Below are 20,194 nucleotides of genomic sequence, written 5' to 3' on the forward strand. Positions count from 1 at the left end.
GTTACCCTCTAAATGGCAGTGGGTAGGGTAGGTGTTGAGCATTCTCTTAGCATACACCTTAGAAAAGTACAAATCTCAACCCGACGAGTAAAATACGGGAGTTGTCCTCTTAACCCCATTTGTTTTGGTAATTTTCACTTTGAAGAATTTGACATGTTAAAAGGCATTTTAATGGCTTTTTGGCCTCCAAACAGAGATTGAATCCACAAAAGAACAGCAATAGTTATTAGACATTGATGGAAATCTTAAATACAGGATTTTAAATGAAGCAATGCATATGGATATGAATCCTAAACAAATCTCGCCTCCAGACTCAAGAGGGTGCTGGCTTTTTTCCTTTTTACATAAGTTTGATTGAAAAGAAAAATACAGAACAGAAATCTCGCCTCAGAAGGATGCCGGGGGTTTATTCTTTCTTCAATGTTCAATAGATGTATCAAACCCTAGAAGGGATCATAGGAATGGAATTCTGCAGATATTCAGAAGCTGCTGCAAGTCCACTTCCCAGCTTAACTGGGTACCCCACGTCCTTGAGTATCATTTCCACACCAGCAAGACAACCCATCAATTGCAGCTGCAAATATCATGGAAAAAAAGTATGTTTTTATGCCCATTAGATGGTTGCCATATCAGAAATAGGAGCTTTAAACTATTTCAGGAAGAACAGAAATATACATCATTAAGGTGACCAAGATGTCCAATTCTGAAGACCTTTCCTGCTACTTTGTTCAAGCCAAGGCCCAAGCTTAAATTGTATCGCTTCCATGCCCTTTTAACAATTTCTGCAGCATCCATATGTGGTGGAACAACTACAGCAGTGACTGTGTTACTAAACCATTCCTCCTTTTGTGTACAGTTCTTTAATCCCCATGCCTCAACAGCAAGCCTGCATGTCAAATTAGTAAGAATCTGATCGATCTCGACACTACTAATTTCTACAAGGGTTGATAAGAGAGAAACAGTCAAGTGAACCTTGTTGCTTTAGCTAGACGAGCATGCCTTGCAATTACATTATCAAGTCCTTCCTCAAAAATAAGATCCAAGGAAGCTCTTAGCCCATATAATAGTTGGATGGACGGGGTGTATGGGAAGTAAGTTCCCAGTTCATAGGTTTTAAGGTAATCATCCCAGCGGAAGTATGCTCTTACTGATTTGGCAGTCTTTGATGCTTCCAATGCCTTAGGGCTAGCACAAATAATTCCCATACCAGTGGGGAGGGAAAGAGCTTTCTGAGACCCAGTTAAAGCTACATCTATTCCCCACTCATCCATACGGAAATCAAGAGCACAAATTGAGGAAACTCCATCAACAAGAAACAATGCAGGATGTTTGTGATCATCTGTGTAGAAACAAGAGACCTATGATCAGGGGGTATGAATATCATAAGAAAACATGAATCACATAACTGATGGGGAAGAAAAGAAAAATAGTAGACTAATTATTGTTAATTTAGAGGCTCCACATTAGCTTCCTGATTTGTCAAGATTAATTGAAATCCATTGGTAAGATTGACCACTGACATTTTTTTCCAGGCCAATCTGCTTTCACTTGCACTTAGCTTCAGTCACGACTATTGTTTAGTCAATAAGTTTCTGGTGTAATTTCATCCATCTAGTAGTCACTGGAAATTGGACAGGTCTCCCATTTATGAAGAATCATCTAGTAAGAACTCTGTGAGTTCCAGTATACCAACAGGGAGGAGTTCTGAGTAGCAAACTCCTCCCCTAAACTATAGCAGATGATTCTTGAGAATGTGAAATATAAATCAACAGAGTGGACAAGTTCTTCATAAAATACTAGTAGGTGTTGATCAGATTGATTTGGCTAAGAAAAATCAAAACAGCATGCGAGTTAGAATCACAGAATCAAAAAGTTGCAACTGTAATAACATTCTAACTTTCAAAGAAGAACTACTTAGGTTTCATACATGAAGACACCAAAACACTGACAAAAAAGCATTGGTAAGGGCATAACCAGTTCGGAGAGTAGCTCTCTGCTTTCACAGAAATACATATCAACGATGAGAAGTGGAGAGGATTAAGCATAATCCTAAAGACAGAACATTAGGTCATGAATTGAGCAATAAATTTGGACTAAATGCTTACCAAGAATTTTCCTCACAGCAGCCATATTGTTGGTAACTCCTGTTGCAGTTTCATTATGGACAATGCAGACAGCCTTAATGGTATGTTCTGTATCAGCTGCAAGTTTTGAAGCCAAGATGTCAAGATTGGCACCTTCACCCCACTCACTTTCTATGACATCAACATCAAAGGTGAGGCGTTTTTGTTGAGCAATCCAGAGATTACTGAATTGCCCTATCAAAAATGATACAACTCGATCTCCAGGAGATAATGTGTTTGTAAGTGAACTTTCCCACGCACCAGTACCTGTTCAAGAACATTAACCTAATCTTAATCATACTGTAAGTTTATTCTGACAAACACTAAACAAGGAACTGTTTTGAAATTAATAGGAACCCCAGAGCAGGATTGAGGAGCATTTTCAATATAGAACAGAAATGAAAAATCTAATCTCAAATACCTGTAGTGGGAATCATAAATATTGTTCCTGTAGTCGTCTTGAAAATTTTCTTAAGATCCTCCAAAAGGGTTTTTGTCAACGCTGGTATAGCAGGGGAACGGTAATCTTCATTGTTTCTGTTCATAGCCCGAATGACGGGCTCTGGGATATTCACAGGCCCTGGAATAAAAAGATGATTCCTTCCCGGAGCATAAACGTAATCCATCTTTATAATCTCAGAACTTCACAACAAGATTAATTGAACTGCGGAAAGGGCTCTGCTACGATCACCTCTGAAAAACCATCATCAAAACAACTTTTAAGTTTCATTCTGCAGTTTTCTAATTCATCAAAATTGATGAATTTTATGTTGTAAAACAGGAAACCCATTTTCAGTATATCAAGGAATTAGTTCTTGACAAAGAACGAAGAACAAAAGAAAATAAAAAGCAGGTGCAAACCAGAGTGAAAGAGCCAAAGATGAAAAATTAACCTATATCATCTTCAGTTCAAAATGAAAAACCCAAATTTCATATATCGAACTAGGTTTTTGTTGAGGTTCTTTATGATCCTCTTCAGAGATGAAAGCAAAGTGTGAATCAGAAGATCACCTCTACCAAAAAAAAAAAAAAAATCAGAAGATCACCAGCGAAATAATTTTGAATACTGAAAAGAGCAAAAACCCAACTCAAATCTGAAGTCATAGCAGACTAGGATTATAGGCAAGATCCATGAGGTTGAGGTCATGGTTCAAGCCTAGCAGACTCGAAGGCACCACGACGTAGAGTGACAATGGGTGCTGCAAAAATCAAAATGACTGTGAATCCATATGAATGGTACGTGCCGGTATCAATCATGATTAATGTGAACATTTCAATTTTTTTTTTCTTTTAAGCAAAAACTCTTTTTGAGGGAAATTGCTTCACTCCTGCGGAGGATTGTGAAACCGAATTTCAGATAGTCGGATTTATCGAAATTTCGATTTGACCACCGAAATTGTTTTACTTGATAAATGCGCAGGGCTAAAGCAAAGCCCCTTTTTGAGGAGTGAAAATACTTTTTCTTCAACAACCATTATAAGGGAGACATGGGTTTTTTTCACACTTTCAATTCCTTGGAAACGTATGGTTCTGGCCCCAAACTGTTTGAAGGTCTTGTCTTACTGTTATAGACATTTTTTGAGTATAGCGGTGTTTTATGCTGCATTTGTTTGCAAATGTGAGGTGGGATAAAAAAACATATTGGTCCCATGTATAATAGGGGTGAGGAAAATAAAAGGAAATAAAAAATATTAAATGTGGGTTCTATTTTTTTATTTTCTACATTTTTTCACAAAATTTCATATATTCTGTAGGGTTTTAAAAAGGAATGGAGTAGAAAAGTTAATATGCCATCTCCAGCTTTACCATCCCCATTTACCAAACAAACCATATTTTTCCCATCCCACCTTTATTCTAGCAAACAAACGCAGTCTTAGTCTTTTTGTTTGAAGCAAGGTTTTTCACACGTTGTAATACTTACAGTTTCTCCAAGGGATTAGAGAAGAGTAGAAAAAACAGCTAGGTTGTATCTGATCTTCTTCTTTCCAATAGTGAGACTATATTTACTCGTGAACGTACCTTTCGAGTGAACCATATCAACCTCATCTTCTGCGCTTTTGCCATTCCCTTACTTTTCTAATAAAAACTTGATGTGCGGTGATCCTAGGTTGAATTACTCTCCAATTTTTTGTCTTTACCAATTCCCTATTGATCATGCCTGGTTGCCATTGTTGTCGATTGTTGACATCAGTGAAAACGTAGACACTAGTGGAGAGTAGAAGACTAGGCACTTAAAATTAGATACCAAGATGTAATGCTTTAGGGCCTGTTTGGTTACATGAATCCAAATATTTGAAATCTCTGGATTCATGAATCTGAGAATTATACCCATTTGGTTGTAAAAATCTCTAGATTCATGAAATCTAGAGATTCACCTTTTTACAATAAAATCGTGAATATGTAGATTTATGGGTAAGGGGTGAAATCCAGAGATTTCAAAAAAGCTATACATTTGCACATTCACAAAAATCACGTCGAATCGACAAATTTCATTCCACAACCAAACATCTAATTTTATAAATTATAACTCCATAGATTTGAAAGTCTAGATATTTGAAATCTTCAAACTCATGTAACCAAACAGGCCTTTAAGCAATCGTATACTTGCAGCCAAACCCTAACACAAAATACATCCAACAGTAATACTACTACTTTCTAAACTTGCACTACTGGTTTTGATATAAACGTTGTATCATGTATGTATTCTACTGTTTATGTGATGATCTACAACAGTAAGAACATAATATCAAGTCAACAAATGATCAAAAACCCAAAAATATCTGCCCTAGCCAGATCCCTTTCTCATTCTAAATCAAAAGAATTATTAGTGAAACAAGCAAAACTAACAAAAACCAGGCAAGCACAGAATACCTTACTTGATATGTAGCTTCTTTTCTCCAAACCTGGCAGAAAGCTAAGAGGAGGAGATGGAGAATGAAAGCATGGAAAAGATAGAGAAAGAAAGAATCAATATTTATAGGATAAATAGAGATGAGGCAATTTAAATATTTGCTGTTTGGAATCTCATGGGGATCTCCACGATGACTTGTGTTGGCAGATAAAGAAATGGAAGAACAGCTTGGATCTTGCGGCTGATGAGGAAAGAGATGAAATTTAATTCCTATGCATTAAAAAAACCATTAACTATTTAGTTACGCAAAGGAAGCAAATTGGCGTTTTTCTTTCTATTAATATGGAGATTACTCTATGATCCCACCCTTCCTCTCTTAATTGCGAGCACAATTAATGGTTGGCTTAATTCCCTGTTTGGCCTCTCAGGTATGTCAAGAGCTCATAATGGAATCTTTCAAGGGTAAAAAGTAAAGTTATTTATTAGGCGTGATAAAAATGATTTTTCATCATTTTCTTAATTGTCCCTAATTTGAATTCTTTCCATATCATTTCATCCTCTCTTTTGAATTCTTTCTATATCATCTTCTCATTTGAATTCTTTCCATTCATCGCTCCTCTCATTTGAATTCCTTCCATTCATCATTCTTTACATTTGAATTCTTTCCATACCATCTCATCCTTCCATTTCATCAATATCCTAATTTGGCTTTGGCTTGATTAGGTTTATCTATTAAATTATTTCTATACAAATATTTCCATGTATTATATTTACATGAAAACGTTTCCATGTATTGTATTTCTATGTTTTATATATTTTTTTTATTGTTCATCGTTGCCTATCACAGCATACGATGTATGCTGCCTATATATTTGAGGTTCTCTCATATGAAATCATTCAACTATTTTTTCTGTTGAGATTGTTTCTTAATATTTTAATAGTATTGTCTATGTCTAAGTGAGTACGTATGACAACCACTTATGATATCAAGTCTGGATCAGCTCTCCGTCAAGGAAGAACAATGTGTTGAAGCTTTTGAACTATATAATAATGGGTGGGTCCATGTAGAATCTATTGAGATTTTTACTTCTTATTTTCTCTAATATTTACGAGTGGGTCTTACCACTATTGTGGGTTAGGAAGCCTCAATTGTTCTCCCCTGAGTCGATGGTGTCACGGAAAATTAAAACCTTAGATGTTGATCATTGCCAACTAAGTCGACCCCTCAAGATCAACCACACTTGTTGGTTGAGTATGCAGATTTGATGCATTTATCAAGTGTGCTTTGATTTTTAAAAGTTGATTTTTACTCAAGGGTAATTTTCAGATCAGTCTATGTCATTTTTAATCGAAAAATTGGTACTTTGCATATGCGACCCTTGTGCTTGGAAGTCATTTAGGCAAATTATTGTTTTTATGACCAATTTGCCCTTATTCTTTTTTTTTGGGCAAATTTCATTTGGACCCTTGAGGTTTGATTTATGTCATTTTTAGTCCAAAAAAGCTGATATTTTGCATTTGCCTCCCCTGTACTATAAAAAAAGAAAATTTAAGGATAAATTATCACTTTTATTACCAATTTGCCCTTATTTGTTTTTTTTTTTAATTAAAATTTTTTACATATACATCATACCTACTATAAAACTCGTGACTCCCCTTTAATCCAAAAATTATAGCACAGGCTCATAGGATGTATGTAAAATATTAAACCATATTTTTGGACTAAAAAGAGAATCACGAGTTTCATGGCAGGTAGGATGTATATGTAAAAAATTTAAATTAAAAAATAATAATAATAAGGGCAAATTGGTCATAAAAGTGATAATTTATCCTTAAATTCACATTTAAGTCTCATCTTTTTTGGACTAAAAATGACATAAACCAAAGTTCAGGGGGTCCAAATGAAATTTGCCTAAAAAAAAAAAAAAATAAGGGCAAATTGGTCATAGAAACGATAATTTGTCATTAAATTGACTTTTTCTATAACACAGGGAGGCATATGCAAAGTTTTAAATTTTTTGGACTAAAAATGATATAAAGCAAACCTCAGGGGTTCCATATGAAAATTACCCTTACTTCTATTTGGCTAAATGATAGTAAGATTGCTTCTTAGTTGGATAATTACAAATACTCTTTTTGGCTAAATGATAGTAAGATTGCTTCTTAGTTGGATAATTACAAATACTCTTTTTACCCCAAAGGTGACAAAATGCTTTTTCCAGCCAATTTTTCCCATTAAGTAACATGAAATGTCATTTTTACCCATATAGTGTTAAAAGAATTACATTTAATAGAGGCAGGGCCAAAATTCAATATGAGGGCTAATAATTATTACAAAATCTTCACACTAATATTTTTAAAGAAAAAACTATCCAAAAATAATTTGAAATCTATATCGGATTCTTAGAAGAAAAAAATAATAATAATAAATGAAAAGCCAGTTAGAAAACCTTTTTTTATGAAATGTAAATATTCATGGGTCTTTTCCTGAAAGTTTGGAAAGTAATCTCACTTTTAAATAGACATAATAGAGAATGAAAATTGATACAAAAAAGAGCCCTAGATCAAAAATGTTCACATATTCAAAATATATGTGGAGGCTTACCAATATAAATACACAATGTAGTTCTAAAACCTCACTTTTGAGACATATCATATCAATTAGACTAAATCTGACTGTTTTGTTTTTGGTAGAAAATAAAACTAATTTACATATAAAAAGTGGAGACCATGCATTAATTAGTCAATTTACAAATTTGGGGTGTATTGTTATGGATGATTTGTAGCCTAAAATCAAGTTATTAAAATAGCTTCTCAGCAAAAATTATTGGAGTAAAGTTGCATAGGAAAATTGTGAGAAACAGACTCTCAACAAAACTTGAGGGGGACAAGGATGCGTAGGAAAATTGCACTCTCCCCCACCCTCCACATACTCTACTTATGCAAAAACCTTCGACACTGAATTCACCATTTTATTATCAAAATAATGACAATAATAATAACTTACTAATAAATGCAAATTATATGAAAATTTCCATCCTTTCCATTAAATTACTTTGCAACTAAAGTGATCCTATGGAGATTAAAATTTTATGGAAAAAAAGAAAAAAGAAAAAACAAATACTAGTTTCATTCAAACGAAAAAGGGAATTAGAACTGGACATCTTGATCTCTCGACTAAATTCTACTGAACCCACAACCAAAATTGGTTGATCCAACCTTAAGAGATCGATTCAGCAGGCAAAGATCAGCAACTCATAGTATGAGATAAAGAGTTCAAATCTCTTTCGTTAGGCCAGAGTGAAGCCTCATATGTATAAGATGTAATTCCTCCCCTTATATGCAAAGTTTTCTCTTTAAGGATTAGTCGGTGACTGCTTAAACTGGCCCAAATAAACTTCAGTTAAAAAAATTAATAATAATAACAAAAAAAAATAAAATTTGTTGATCCAGCCCACTCAAATCTCCAGTGGATTTTTGAGGTATGGGTATGACTGGCATAGGTGGTTTGATATGGGCCAATCCAAAACTCTATTCAAGTGACAATTGGCTGCTGGGCTTTCCTTGGGCTTGGTGGGCTGTGATCCAGTCATAGGCGGCTTTGCCTCACTCATTTTCCCCAGTTTTCTCTGTGCTGCGTGGCTCTGTTGTACTTCTTTTAAACCGCCTTTGGGCTTTGGGTAAGGAATCCGGATCATCTCCCCGAGTGCTCTCCCATGGCTTCCTGACCACAAAAACTAGTGGGTCCCACTGGTAATTTTTTTTTTCCAGAAAGTTTTTTTTCACCATGGGCCCCACAGGTTTTTGTGGTCAGGAAGCGTCGGGGTCGCAGATCCGGACTCTTGAGTAAGGGCTTTCAAACTCTGGAATTTCTTTTCAAAACAAATAAACCCATGAGAACAATGCTGACATGAGAACAATGCTGAAGGAAAATTATAAGACTAGATACATTGGCCTAAAAAAAATTGAGTTTGAGAATCAATGGTTTCCTTCAAACATTTACTAATTAGAGTTCGAATTTGACTTGTAATCCTTACCTATTACAATTTTTTTTTTTTGGTAGAAATCCTTATCTATTACATTTGGCTATAAATTTGGTTCTAGTGATTTCACCTAAACAGAGCTGTGACAATCAATCTTCAATGGCTTTACTTCCATTATTAGCTCTGTTCTTCCTTCCTCTTCTTTCTCTCCTTTATCTGATGAAGGGGAGGACCAAGACTAGGAAGCCATTTAAGCTTCCACCATCCCTTCCTGGCCTACCCATCATAGGCAATTTACATCAAATTGGTGCCTTACCTTACCGTACTTTAGCAGAGGTCTCTAAGAAATATGGGCAGGTCATGCTTATTCGTTTTGGGATGGTTCCTGTAGTAGTTGTCTCAACACCTGAAATGGCAAGAGAGGTCTTGAACAACCAAGATGCCAACATGTGTAGCAGAGCTCCTCTGGCTGGTCCAAGAAAGATCTCTTATGATTTCAAAGATATTGCTTTCACTCCCTATGGAGAGTGGTGGAGAGAGATCCGCAAGATTTGTACTCTGGAGCTTCTTAGCCCCAAAGCTGTTCAATCCTTTCAGTACATAAGGGAAGAAGAGGTTGCTCGGATGATTGATTCCATTGCCAGGGCTTCTTCAGAGCCTGTTGATCTCTCTGAGAAGATTCTGTCCCTTATTGACAACCTGACTTGCAGGACTGCTTTCGGTAAAATTTATTCAGGGAGAGGCTTTGATGATGGAAAAGTCTGTCAAGCACTCCATGAAGCCATGGTCTGCTTGAGCAATTTTTCTGGACAAGATTTTTTCCCCTATTTTGGGTGGATCATTGATAAACTCACAGGACACATTGCAACAGTTAATAGGGCTTTCATTAATTTGGATGATTTCTTTGAGAAAGTCATTGAGGAACACCTTGATCCAAGTAGGATCAAACCAGAGCGCGAAGACTTCATCGATGTCTTGCTCCGATTGAAGAACGAGCAATTTAGTCGAATCCAGATCACCAAAGACCACATCAAAGGAGTTCTCATGGTAAGCTTATGAATCCTATAGGTTTATTTTCTGAAATACTAGAAAATATCCAAATTTAATTTTTTGATGGGGTTCTTTTTGTTTCTGGGTTTTTTTTCAGGATGTATTCCTTGCTTCAGTGGACACCAGTGCTCTTAGCATAGTGTGGGCAATGACAGACCTAGCCAGACACCCAAGTGTGATGAAGAAGGTGCAGAGCGAGATCAGAAATCATGTGGGTAAGAAGGGAAAGGTCCAAGAAAGTGATCTTGAAGAGCTTCATTTCTTTAGGGCAGCACTGAAGGAGAGCTGGAGGTTGCACCCACCATCACCTATGCTAATAGCAAGAGAAACCATGTGTGATTGCAAGTTAGATGGTTATGATATCCCAAACAAAACAAGAATCCATGTTAATGTTTTTGCAGTTCACAGTGATCCAAGATACTGGAAGAACCCAGATGAGTACATTCCAGAAAGATTCATGGAGAACCCTCTTGATGTGAGAGGGCAAAGCTATGAGTTTTTGCCCTTCTCATCAGGGAGAAGGGGTTGTCCTGGGATTACTTTGGGAGTTGCAATTGTGGAGCTCACACTGGCAAATCTTCTATATTGCTTTGATTGGGAACTCCCCAAAGGAATGACTACTGAAGACATCAACATGGAGGAGTCATTTAATCTCACTCTTGACAAGAAGACACCCCTCATAATGGTGCCTACCCGAAGGACAAAGTCTAGATAAAAAGGATCAACGCTATTGAGGAGAGAGACGCTCTGCAACCCTGATCGTCGCCCACAGCGTTTGTGCTGTCTGAGAGGCGGAGAGACTTGCCTGCTAGTCTCTCCGCCTCCCCTGCTCACTACCTCCCTTGCTCGCCACCTTGCTCACTGGCCCTGCTCTCCGCCCTGCGGTGCATCATCTCTCCCGCTTCTTCTGCTTCGCTCCGCCCCTGCTTCCCTGCTCTCCGCCCTCCTCTGTTCTCCCGTTTCCACCTCTGCTCCTTCCTTGCTACGTTCCGGCCCTCCGCTGCTCTCCGCCCTCCTCTGTTCTCCAGTTTCCCTTTTCCCTGTTCTCCGCCCTCTCTCCCTTGCTCCGTTCCGGCCCCTCTCCGCCTCACCCCCTCTCCTCTGCTACGTTCCACCTCCTCTCCGCCCCGGTTCCCTCTCCTCTGCTCATCCCCTGCTCCCGCTTTCTCTCCTTTTCTCCTTTCCGCCTTCTCTACTTCTTTTCTTCCCCTCTCTCCTCTGCCCCTGTTCTTTTCTTTTCTTCTTCTCTTCTCCCGCTCGAAATTTTTTTCCTTTTTTTGTCCTTCGTTCTTCCCCAATTCCGCTTCAATAACAGATATAGGGTTTCCCTTAGATCTGTTCGGTTGCAGTACTTATTATTTTTCTTTCTTTCTTCCTTTCTTTTCTTTTCTTTCTTTCTTTCTTCTTTTGCTTCTTCTTTTCTTTCTTTCTTTCTTTCTTTTTCTTTCTTTTTTTTTTTATTTTTTATTTTTTATTTTTTTAACATAACAGCTCCTTTGGTTATAGCGGGTGCACATCGCAGAACGACTCCAACTCTGGGTAAAAGTTATTATGTGTCGAGCTTGACAGGAACGCCTATACGGCAAAGCTGGATGGCAGGTCTGACCCTACTCCGTACTTTCGCTGCTACCTTCGCTACAACTATAGGAGTTTTGTGTCTGCCCTCGAGGCGTGCTATATGTCCCCCACTATGGGTGTTGTCTGTTTGTTCCCCTCTGCGGGTGTTGTATCTCTATCCCCCTCTGTTGGTGTGGTGTGTTTGTTCTAAGGGTTTTGTGGACGTGATCCATTTTGGGAGTGGAACCCTAACCCTTTCTGGCCTGGTGTGCTTATTGCATGTATGACAGTTTGGTCTTTTTCCGCTCCTTGGTTTCTTTCGAACCTTGTGTACTCATGCAATTGTGTTTGTACTTTTTTTCTTTGTGAATGAAGTACTGTTTATCAAAATAATAATAATAATAATGGTGCCTACCCCAATATGAAAGAAGGCTGAGTCATTTAATTTCACTCTCAGACAAAAAGACACATCTCCTCATAATGGTGCCTACCCCAATAAAAGGCTGGGGTCCTATATTCTTAGTCCATATCCTCTCCACCCACGCGGCATACCCTCCACCCCCCAATAGAAGGTTGGGGTCCTATATTCTTAGTAAAATATCTTTTTTTTTTCCCTTTTTCTCTTATGATAAGGAGTCATCTATGAAGGGCGGGCCTGGCGCAATGGTGGAGTCTCTCCATTGTGCGCTGGATGTCGAGGGTTTGAATCAGACTCTCTGCAAAAAGCAGGGGTAAGGTTGTTTAGAAAATCCCTTCCCCAGACTTGGGTACACCCTTTATAAGGAGTCATCTATTTTTTTTTATGATATTAATTATGATTTTGGAATTACTACAATTATGCAATTAATTCGCCCATACCAAAAAATGTCATTAATTAACTGCTATCATGTTTCAATCATCTTATTACTCACATTTTGGATTTTGGATTCTTAATTCTCATCATAACCCTTCATCTTTGAGTACTAACAAAGTGGATAAAAAATAGACCTTCTTCCTAAATATGTAGTTGAGAAGTGTCGGGACAACAAAATCCTCTATCCTAGCAAGTATAGAATCCTAACTTAATTTCTAGAGCAAAATGCATTGGCACCCAAAATGGAGGTCTTAAAGTAGTGACACTCCACTTTATGTTTAAAAAATACAGAAACCCCAAAATTATGAATTTTTAGCGTTCATTACAAAAAAGTGAACTAAAGCATTACACTCTTTTGCTACAAAAGAGAAACTACATGCGACAGACTTAGAAACAATAAAGCAATAAATTTAATATCCTTCACCACATTCTTCAAACCATAAGAAAGAGTTAATTGTATTTTTTTTTATTTAAAAACATTTGCTTAGGTAGGATGACTTTAATTATATCAATTAAGAGCTCTCTTTTCCTCCATCTTCAATTATCTTATCTATTTTTTATATATATATTTTATTTAAAAATCCCAACAAAAAAAATTCTCCTGTTTCTCCAGACATTTCAATTATCTAATTTTTTCCCCTATTCTGGTTCAACATTCACCCTAGGGAAAAAATTACTCTCCTTTTAATTATTTTACTTTTTTTTTCTAGTTGAAAATAAAAAATTAGTTACCTATATTATTCAACTCAAATCATTAAAAATATTAATTTTTTTAATTTTTTTAGGGTGCCCATTTAAGTCGGCCCAAACTCTTGTTTATCCACTTAAATGGTCAATATTTCAATTTGCCTAATTTGGTAAACTTGAAATATTACATAAAAACCTAATGTTAGTTTTTTTTTTCCCTTTGACAGTAAAGTTTTAAGTTTTCACTGCTTTAGTCTTTTTGTAATGTTTCAAGTTCTCCAGATTGGGTAAACGACAATATTGGCCCATTTAGTGGACAAACAAGAATTTGGACCCAACTTAAGCGGGCAAAATGACTCAAAAAATTATCTTATTTGATTTATGTAATCTGGTTGGGTGGGGATTCTATTTAAAATTAAAATTTACCTAACTCAGTCAAATGATCAATAATTGAAGGTTTCGTTCAACTGATTCATGATAAAGTAGTGTGAAATAGACACCCTAATGCATCCAAAATCTGTTGAGCGCTAAGATTTGTGAAGATGATCTGCAACTCAATGTTAGGAATAGTCTGACCCAACCGTGGGGGTCGGGAAGTCCCTCCGAAGGGTAAGTTAATAGATGAACTGATCACACGACTCTGACTAGTTGCAGAGTAAAAATGAACGTAAATCTAGAGAAAACAATGCAGATACCTTGTATGCGAGTCGGTTACTCGTTTATATAGATTTTACCTGTAATTCTCGATCGTTGGATGAGTTCGTGATCTTCATTGGTGGCAGTCTGATTGTAGGGTTTTACCTTGGATATTAGGGATCGTGGTTAGTTATCAATCTTAACACGATTCCTCCCTCCGCCTCAATAGCAGTTACCTCCTATAACCTGGTTATGTATCCCGTAAGATTTGGGATCATGTTCATGACTTATAACTGTCAAACGGCTTTTTCCTTCTCGATAGTAGAGACCAGGTCTTCAATTTGTCACAACCCCAAGAACACTCGAATGCCGTTGCCATCCCCAAGTTAGCAATGGAGCTTCTTAATCCATTATCCACCCTTGCTGCGGTCTTATCCAGCACCTTCAAGCATAAACAATCTGGAATTTACTTAGCTTCTCGAACCATATGTTCTTGCATTGTCTTAGTATCTCATGTCGACGAGTCTCCATTAGAACTTGATGTTGGCCCTGAACCAAGTAATGGAAAACACTCGTAAGAAGCTGGAGTAAAAAATTTGAATCAGTTTCTAGCTGCAGTGCTGATACACTATATCACTTGTCTTGGTCTCTTTTATTTATATAAACTGTACCTGTAGCCTGTAGGTAATCTTCAAGGCAGGTGTTGAATGGTTTAGATAAATTTATTTGGTTCTTGAAAAACAATCCAGAAAAATATTCATTGGACTATGATCTGCTCGATGGATCTTTCCCAGAAAGATGACTACTTTATTTTTGCATGTGATTCAATTTAGTAGTGATCTGAAACTCCTAGTCGTAGGGGTGTCAATGGTTCAGGTTGGGTCAGTTTCGGGCAGGTACGGTTTGGGTTCAGGCTGACTAACGGTTTGGGCTAACGGTTTAGAATTTTGTTTACTAACAATTTGAGTTTGGTTTTATTAGTGGTATGTTTTGAGTACCTTGTTGATATGTGAAATTTATCAAGAGTATGTAACACATCTAAGCATTAAGTTATCTCCAAGTCTTTTGTGTTGGGTGTTCAAAATCTAAAACTTTTTTCTACAAAGAAATAAAACTTAAAGAACTAATATACAAAAGAAAATTGGCATCTTGATGAATTTTAGTGGGTTGTCTTTGCTTATTTTTCTCCATCTTCTTGACACTAGTAAAAATTGATCAAAATAAAGCATTAAAAGATTTTCAAATGATAATATGCTTGCTAAATATTTACTAAGCCCATCTTCCAAATGGCGAAAACATTTGACAAGCTTGATGTTTGCATATTTCAAAGCAAAACAATTAAGAAAAACAATAGATACTTGATGTTTTCTTATCTTTTACATTTAAATTTATTTTATTTTATTTCTTTATAATGGGTTTAATAGGTTGGTTCGGGTTCAGGGCCAAAGGTGGTTTGATGACTATGATCTGCTCAATGGATCTTTCCCAGAAAGATGATCGACTACTTTATTTTTGCTTGTGATCCACTTGAAAAGTAATTTAGTAGTGAACTGAAACTCGTAGGACAAAATTTAACGTCTATGGACTTTGCTTATACATAAATGCTGGCAGTTGATATGATTTTTTTTTTTTTAATTGAAAGATTAAATATATTGCATTTTAAAAATTGTTAATTATAGATATGAAATCATCTTAAGATCTGCATCACCTCACATCTTTATCAATTGGGCCTCAAATGCAATTATTATATGCTTGATGATTTGATTTACTGATGGGCATTAGATATAATTAGCTTTCCAACTTTGGCATTTAAAGGTAATGCATGAAAATCATTTGTTCCATTCATACATGAAGTCTACAACATTGTCACCATCCACTTTATAGCGTTCCTTTTGAACACAGCTATTTCTCTTACAACCATCGCGATCAGAGGTGAAAGCTCAGATAATGGTTTCAGACTCAAATCATCAAGAACGTCAATGTTCGGAGGTGAGGTGGGGTCTTGATTGCAAGCAGGGATTGGCAACATGCAATTAATGATAAGGAGGCAAGAAGAGAAGATATACGGGACTAAGGGTGTTAATTGCATATTGAAACTGTTTAACCGTACTGAACCGTGCCATCTAAAACCGTACCATACCGTACCGTTCAAAATTCAGTATGGTTCCGGTTTTAGGTACTCATACCGCTGTTAGGTATTGAAACCATACCGAATTGGTACCGTACCAAATTAAGGGATATAAATGTAAATTTATAATGAAAGCACTTCACATTTACCATATCTATAATTCTTTGTTTCAATTTTCATTTCATCATTCACTCTTCTTCTTAGATTTACTTGTTTTATCTATTTTAATATCAAATTCTATCAATTGTTTGGTCGCAATTTCATTAGGATTCTAATGAACTAATAACAAAAGTGGCATGGGTTTGTTTGTTCCAAAAATGTACCACACTAAATACCGTGTTTAAACCGTTTTTTCATACCGATTTAATACCAAAACCAAACCAAATCGTTTTTACAAATACCGAAACCGTACCATACCGTGTAAATTTTGATTTTTAGTGTTCAAAGTTGGTATTGTCGGCTATTCAAAGTTGGGAAACCATTTTAATTGACACCCTTATATGGGACTAGCCAAGGACTTGAGAATTTTGGTGATCTCAATTCAAGCTGCTAAGACCAATGCCTCATAACTATGAGGTTAAGGATTTGAGCCCCCTCGAGATCAGGAGCAAAGCTCGCCTTATATTTTAATTATATGTGAAAAGCTATTCATTTGCGGATATAGTCAAGATGTGCGTAAGTTGACTTGAGCAAACCTAAGTTCCAATAGAAGAAAATAAAAAGAAAAAAAAAGTCAGTTGAAAGGTGGGGTTAGGGCATCAATGGGCCTGGGGCTGGGAAGTGAAGAGAAGGGTGGGCCACATGGTAGATGTAGGTACCAGGGTATGGGGAAAGAGAAGTGGGCCCCCCGTTGGTGGGACCAAATGCAAACGGATAATGTAAGGGAAAGAAGGGAAACAGACAGTCGTTGGGCCCCACAGGGGATTGAATAGAACGAGAAAGTGGGGGCCCACACAAAGAGGGGAGGTGATCCGACTCCGAAGGGGGTGGGCCCCGCAGGGTGTGGGCCAGGGGACTATTAGAGGGATTCTGCCGGCGTGGGATCCGTGAGCACACCTTAAGAGGGGAAGACTTTGGGCAGATCTCACGTGGTGGAAGAACAAGAGGAGCAACTTAGCAGGTTTCGAAGAAACAGGGGAGATAACAGGGGAAATTCAAGACTTCTTAATTTGGAAAGCTTACTCAGGTTACTAAGGATCGAAGTTCTAATGAGATACAAACCCTAGAAATTACTCTGTTCGGTGTGAGTCTTGACTTAGAATTTGATTTCTTTTTTCTTGTCTGATACACTTGGCTATATATTTTGGTTCTAGTGATTTTACTGGACAGAGAGAGCTTCACACAATCAATCTTCAATGGGTCTACTTCCATTTTTAGCTCTGTTCTTCCTTCCTCTTCTTTCTCTCCTTTATCTGATGAAGGGGAGGACCATGACTGGGAAGCCATTCAAGCTTCCACCTTCCCCTCCTGGCCTTCCCATCATGGGCAATTTACATCAAGTTGGTGCCTTACCTTACCGTACTTTAGCAGAGCTCTCTAACAAATATGGGCAAGTAATGCTTGTTCGTTTAGGAATGGCTCCTTTAGTGGTTGTCTCAACACCTGAAATGGCAAAAGAGGTCTTGAAGAATCAAGATGCCAACATGTGTAGCAGAGCTCCTCTGGCTGGCCCAAGAAAGATCTCTTATGATTTCAAAGATATTGCTTTTACTCCTTATGGAGAGTGGTGGAGAGAGATTCGTAAGATCTGTACTCTAGAGCTTCTTAGCCCCAAAGCTGTTCAATCTTTTCTGCATATAAGGGAAGAAGAGATTGCTCGGATGATTGATTCCATTGCCAGAGCTTCTTCAGAGCCGGTTGATATTTCTGAGAAGATTCTATCCCTTACTGACAGCTTGATATGCAGGACTGCTTTTGGTAAACTTTATACAGGGAGAGGTTTTGATGATGGAAAATTCTCTAAAGCAGTCCATGATGCCATGGTCTGCTTGAGCAATTTTTCTGGACAAGATTATTTCCCCTATTTTGGATGGATCATTGATAGACTCTCAGGACACACTGCAACAGTTGATAGAGCTTTCCATAATTTGGATAATTTCTTTGAGAAAGCCATTGAAGATCACTTTGATCCAAATAGAGTCAAACCAGAGCGCGAAGACTTCATTGATGTCATGCTTAGATTGAAGAAGGAGCAATCTAGTCGAGTCCCGATCACCAAAGACCACATTAAAGGAGTTCTCAAGGTAATCTTATGAATCCTATAGTCTTATTTTCTGAGGTTTATAAGAAAATAACCCAATTTGCTATTTTTGATTGGGTTTTTATCCTGGGTTTGTTTCAGGATGTATTCCTTGCATCTGTAGACACAAGTGCTCTTAGTATGGTGTGGGCAATGACAGAGCTTGCCAGGCACCCAAATGTGATGAAGAAGGTGCAGGCCGAGATCAGAAGTCATGTGGGTAAGAAGGGAAAGGTCCAAGAAAGTGATCTGGAAGAGCTTCATCTCTTCAAGGCAGCATTGAAGGAGAGCTGGAGGTTGCACCCACCATCACCTATGCTAATAGCCAGAGAAACCATGTGTGATTGCAAGTTAGATGGTTATGATATCCCAAACAAAACAAGAATCCATGTTAATGTTTTTGCAGTTCACAGAGATCCTAGATACTGGAAGAACCCAGATGAGTACATTCCAGAAAGATTCATAGAGAACCCTCTTGATGTGAGAGGGCAAAGCTATGAGTTTTTGCCCTTCTCATCAGGGAGAAGGGTTTGTCCTGGGATTACCATGGGAGTTGCAATTGTGGAGCTCACAGTGGCAAACCTTCTTTACAGCTTTGATTGGGAACTCCCCAGAGGAACAAAAATTGAAGACATCAATATGGAGGAGTCCTTTAATCTCACTCTCAACAAGAAGACACCTCTCATACTTGTGCCTACCCCAATATGAAATCTGCATGCTTTTCCTTTTTTGGTTCTTTTGTCTGCTTGTCACTGTGTTGTGTTTTCCCTAAATTACTGGTTTTCAGTTGATTGAGAAAACACATTTCAAATAGTGTTTTAATGTCTCAAGTTGGAGTGCATTAAGAAAATGTGAGAGAACAACTAGGCCTGTGTAACTGTTGTCCTAAATAATGGGTTACTTAGCATACCAGGGATAAGGGGATTGATTAAAAACCTCAATTGACTGAAGCGTATGAAGAAATTGAACATTTTTCTGGTTACATTTCATGCTAATTTTTGTTCCCAATTCTTCGAGATTGGCTTGCTCTGACCATTTTGGTCCTTATCAAAATGGGTTCTATTTTTCTGCGTCTGTGGTCCAATGAAGCATTATTGAGATTCGCTATTCTTAAATAAGATGATTTTAATTAACAATTAAGAACTCTGTCTTCATAGATCTTGAATTATCTTATCTATTTATTTGGTTCTTATCTAAGTATTTTATTAAAAAAAACCCAAATAAAGATTCTCTTGTTACTCCACACATTTCAATTATCTAAGTAATAAATTAGCTGGATGGGGATTTTTTTTTAAATTAAAATTTATCTAACTGATTATAAATTCAAAATTCAATCTAATATCATGAATGGAAGATTCCGTTTTAATGGTGATTGCTCTTTTTTTATTTTTTGGTAAAGCATTTTTCATTGTGAATGAGAAAGAAGAAAAAGAAAGAATCGAGTTATAAAGCTTTGATAACCAAGGGATCGATGGAAATAAGCCAGTCGACTGCCTTCCTAGCTCTATGACTCTCTCCTTACGAGAAGAAAAAAATTAGACTCAAGAACTTAGCAGCCAGGTACTTAGGCTTTCTTTAGTATCAATTCTCATTCTCTATTATACCTATAGGTATAAGAATTCATTATTGGTCAAGAATGAAAAATGGTTTGGTGAATTTTGTTGTTAATAAATTATGAAATGAAATATGAGTTTGGTATCAAAATAAAAAAATATTAGAAAATGATAATGAGCAAGTGAGAAAAGAGAGAAAAAGTAAGGCTTTTATAAAAGAATGTGTATTAACTATTTTATCCTCATCTTAACTATAAAATTTTAAGTAAACCTACACATTGAAGAGAATTCATTCTCTTCAAAATCCATATTAGACAAAAAATTAAAAATCTATTATGAATTTTGGAGGTTTTTTTATTATTTTAAATAAAAATAAAACTAATAATAGATGTTAAACAATTTAAAATAATGAAAAATTCTCATGAATGATAATTGATACCAAAAAGAGCCTTAGTCTCTCAAACCACACTACTAATACTCTTGCGAACCTTCGAAATTCCATTGATGGCATTCATCACAAGTTGACAATCAGTC

The 20,194-nt window shown here is 36.9% G+C and overlaps 3 protein-coding genes across 5 annotated transcripts; 2 read left to right on the forward strand and 1 right to left on the reverse strand.

The window, feature by feature from the left end:
* Positions 1-207: 207 nt before the first annotated feature.
* Positions 208-5,065, reverse strand: LOC149003101 (serine--glyoxylate aminotransferase-like). Of its 3 annotated transcripts, XM_089137035.1 has the most exons (7): positions 3,170-3,570; positions 3,017-3,134; positions 2,545-2,816; positions 2,106-2,390; positions 973-1,339; positions 676-886; positions 208-574 (listed from the first exon to the last, which is right to left on the reverse strand). In XM_089137035.1, the coding sequence occupies exons 3-7, from the start codon at positions 2,747-2,749 to the stop codon at positions 437-439; spliced, it is 1,206 nt and encodes a 401-aa protein (XP_088993161.1). In that variant the 5' UTR covers positions 2,750-2,816; positions 3,017-3,134; positions 3,170-3,570; the 3' UTR covers positions 208-436. The 3 variants fall into 3 exon arrangements, with proteins under 3 accessions (XP_088993161.1, XP_088993162.1, XP_088993163.1); XM_089137036.1 differs by lacking the exons at positions 3,017-3,134; positions 3,170-3,570 and adding an exon at positions 5,000-5,065; XM_089137037.1 differs by lacking the exons at positions 3,017-3,134; positions 3,170-3,570 and adding an exon at positions 4,995-5,063.
* Positions 5,066-9,010: 3,945 nt separating this feature from the next.
* On the forward strand, positions 9,011-10,726 carry LOC149003102 (cytochrome P450 71B37-like). Its single transcript, XM_089137733.1, has 2 exons — positions 9,011-10,004; positions 10,105-10,726. The coding sequence occupies exons 1-2, from the start codon at positions 9,117-9,119 to the stop codon at positions 10,720-10,722; spliced, it is 1,506 nt and encodes a 501-aa protein (XP_088993859.1). The 5' UTR covers positions 9,011-9,116; the 3' UTR covers positions 10,723-10,726.
* Positions 10,727-16,945: 6,219 nt separating this feature from the next.
* Positions 16,946-18,946, forward strand: LOC149003103 (cytochrome P450 71B37-like). The gene is made up of 2 exons (XM_089137749.1): positions 16,946-18,111; positions 18,210-18,946. The coding sequence occupies exons 1-2, from the start codon at positions 17,224-17,226 to the stop codon at positions 18,813-18,815; spliced, it is 1,494 nt and encodes a 497-aa protein (XP_088993875.1). The 5' UTR covers positions 16,946-17,223; the 3' UTR covers positions 18,816-18,946.
* The last annotated feature ends 1,248 nt before the right edge of the window (positions 18,947-20,194 follow it).

This window comes from Hakea prostrata, chromosome 10 (genome assembly GCF_041222555.1).
Source record: "Hakea prostrata isolate BN-2017 chromosome 10, UWA_Hpros_2, whole genome shotgun sequence".
In the NCBI taxonomy this organism is placed as follows: Eukaryota; Viridiplantae; Streptophyta; class Magnoliopsida; order Proteales; family Proteaceae; genus Hakea; species Hakea prostrata.